Here is a 3,187-nt window from a genome sequence, read left to right as displayed (position 1 = left end):
GGGGGGGGGGGGGGGGGGGGGGGGGGGGGGGGGGGGGGGGGGGGGGGGGGGGGGGAGAGAGAGAGAGAGGGGGGGGGGGGGAAAGGGGGGGGGGAGAGATTGCAGGGGGTTCAGACGGAGTCAGAAGGGATGGGAAGGGAGAGTGAGCAGACAGCGGAGAGCAGGAGGGGCAGAGGAGGGCAGGGGAGGGGCAGGCAGGGGAGAGCAGTATTATTAGCAGCGCAGTAGCGGCGCGGCAACAAAAGGGGCGACAACAAATTCAACAATTACCGACGACGCGCGTCACGGGCAGGTCGAGGCCACCGTTATTTGCAGGCGTATAGTCGTGGGGCTGACGGCTGACGGCTGACGCCAGGCTGACGCGTGTTGTCCGCAGCTTGCTGCACACCCAACCGCACGACTGTCCAGCGCGTCGTCTGCTTTGCGGGCGTTATTCGCAGGCTCCATTACCATCGGATTAATTCCCAGGCATGCAACATTATTTGGTCGGATGCCCTGATGCCGAGGGGTGCTTCACTAGGGAATTCAAGCGTACCGGGTGCAACCTGAATACGCAGCAGTGTTGCGAGTTTGCATACTCGATATGGCCACAGGGGCTATGGCCCCTTACGGGTGTAAAGAGTAGGCAACTCCGCAACACTGCTGCGTATTCACAGTTACACCCTGCACACTGTGCATCAATTTTTCTATGTTTTTTCTTTTGATTTTTCTGTGTTTTTTTCTCGATTTTTCTTGATTTATTTTTAGTTTTTTCGAATGAGTTTTCTTTTCTTTTTTACCTTGATTTTTCTCTGATTCTTCTGATATGTTTGGAGGGTGCCCGCTGACCTTTTGGGTGTAGCAGCCGCTCGCCTGATGCCCTGACGAAAGCTCCCCAGTCAAGGGGTTAGGCGAGGTTAGGTTATTCCTTTGTTTCGTTCACTTTGCGCCGATATCAGCTGAACCAAGAGGGAGGTATCTAATGTTGCGCCGGGGTCTGGCGCTGATCGCGGCGACGCGAGCGACGCCGCTGCTGCGGACGCCCCGGGCGGCCCGCGCGGCCAGCTGCTGCGACCCGGACGCGCTCCCGAGCAAGGCGGCATTCCTCGCCAAGTGGCCCGCCCACTGCCCGCCCTACGCGGACTCCTACACGGACGCCTGCCTCGCGACGGACGACGAGCTCGAGGCCGCCTACGAGAAGTACTTCGAGCGGCTGGACATCGACGGCTGGGAGGTGCGCCAGGCGCTGTCGGTGAGGGCTCGGCGGCGTGTGCCAGGAAGGAAGGGCCTCGACGCATTCGCTGCAACAAAGCACTCTAGACGTGGGTGGGCCTCATTGTTGTGCGTCTGAGGGATCGTTCAAAACGTTCAAAAAGTGTGTCAGTTTTTCTCGGATTTATTCGGCAAATGATGCGAGCTTTAGCGCCTGCGAGACTCGGGGTAGGCCAGCCCGCAGTGCACGCACGCGCTGAAGGCAAGATGTTGCCTACCTATCAGGCGCTATGAGAGCTTGCATGTGCGGAACTTGGAAGTTTCGTCGTAGAAAAATTATGGTTTCAAACTGTTTGGATTTCAAATTTCCCACTGTTTGGAGTTCAAAACTTTCCAAGGATTTGCTTGGAAATTCCCCCCCCCCCCCAAAAAAAAAGTCATATCTGGAGCGTATCATTCAGCAGTCTCGTGGGCTGGGTGTGCTTCGATCGACGCTCGACCTAGCTCGGAGTCAACTTCGCGCGCGCGAAATATATAACGCGAATGCAGATCTTATCCGTGCCTCGCCTCGGGGGGTTCCCCACTGGGTATCTAGGGCTGGCCGTCGTGGGACTTCCCGGTCGCGGGCTAAGAATAGCCTCGCATCAGCCTTCAACAACAGGTGGCTGAGCAACAAGTCGAGCCTCCAGTCCTGACTTAACGAACGTCCGGCCGACGATCGTGATGATGAACCGAGGGGGTCTCCTCGGGGGAATTACCACAGGGAAGCTCCCCTGCCGCTGCGAAAAATAGTTGTCGTAGGTTTGCGGGAAAAGTTTCCGTGTCGTGTGTCTTTAAATTACAATTTGAAGTTGTAAATTGACAAGCACTTCGAATAGACTTGGATTTGGTCGACAAGAAATAATGGGCTGCTGTCGCAAATTTACAACACATTTTGTAAATAAAAATTACAACAGATGTCGTAAATTAACGACGATATTTTTCACAGTGATGCCACTGCAATCGTTGCACTACCTACAACGTCTTGGATTTGAAACTATGTGAACAAAACGAATTAATTATTTTGTGCTCACCCTTGTGCGCTCTATGGTTCATGGAGGTACAAATCTATGAAATGTTTTCGCATCCGTACTTATCATAGTAGATCTCGAGCCGTGTCCGAGTTCCCGCTGCCAAACCCACCTCCGTGCATTGCCCTTCCAGGACGTCCAGGGCCTAGAGATGATCCTGGAACCGAGCACGATGGTGGCGGCCCTGCACGCCATCCGCCGCGTCAACGACTACGCGCTGGCCGTGCGCTTCCTGGAGGCGGTGCGCTCCCGGTGCGGCCCGCAGAGCGACGCCGCCTGCCGTGAGCGCTACCAGTGGATCCTCCGCGAGCTCTGCCCCACGCTCCGGGACCTGGGCGTCGACACCCCGGAGGCCATGGGTCTCGACAAGCCCGTGTACTGGGTGGACGAGCCGGACGACGTCGACTAAGTTGGAACCACCAAACCAACGACCAAAACGAAACGTCTCTCCCCTTCCCTGCTCCAATAAAATGACGCCTCAGTTTGTGCGCGTGTGTGTCTCTTTCAAAACCTTCCCTTCGACCAGGTTGTCACGGTCACGATTGTCCATTTCTATGTTCTGCGCTGTGCCGACACTCACAAAATGAAAAGTAAAAGACTTTGTAAAGTTTAGTAGATATACAACACGCCCTTTTTACACAGCCCAATTAGTGAGAAACTTTGCCAAGGCCTCGCCGAATAATAATGCAAGTACTGGCTGAAGGCCGAATAAGAAGATAGCTGAATACATGACACCCATGAATGACAATCTTTTTTCCCCTCTTTTCTGGACTGTTACTTTGCCTGGTTTGCTTCAGCCTGCGCCGCCCTGCCGGGCACAAAAGTTATACTGCTGCCTCGCAGGCCCGGCCGCACGCTCTCTCTCCGTCCACCCCTCATAACCCAAACCCACCCCTTCCCCTCCCCTTCCGACCACCCCTCTCCCC

General features: G+C 55.4%; 1 protein-coding gene across 1 annotated transcript; it reads left to right on the top strand.

Annotated features, from left to right (window-relative positions):
- Positions 1 to 767: 767 nt before the first annotated feature.
- Positions 768 to 2,971, top strand: LOC113209903 (cytochrome c oxidase subunit 5A, mitochondrial-like). Its single transcript, XM_026427667.2, has 2 exons — positions 768 to 1,231; positions 2,395 to 2,971. The coding sequence occupies exons 1-2, from the start codon at positions 962 to 964 to the stop codon at positions 2,668 to 2,670; spliced, it is 546 nt and encodes a 181-aa protein (XP_026283452.1). The 5' UTR covers positions 768 to 961; the 3' UTR covers positions 2,671 to 2,971.
- The last annotated feature ends 216 nt before the right edge of the window (positions 2,972 to 3,187 follow it).

Source organism: Frankliniella occidentalis, unplaced genomic scaffold, assembly GCF_000697945.3.
Source record: "Frankliniella occidentalis isolate FOCC.00 unplaced genomic scaffold, Focc_3.1 Scaffold117, whole genome shotgun sequence".
NCBI classification, from domain to species: Eukaryota; Metazoa; Arthropoda; class Insecta; order Thysanoptera; family Thripidae; genus Frankliniella; species Frankliniella occidentalis.
The sequence above is the reverse complement of the archived record's forward strand: the minus strand, read 5'-3'. Positions and strand labels throughout refer to the sequence as shown.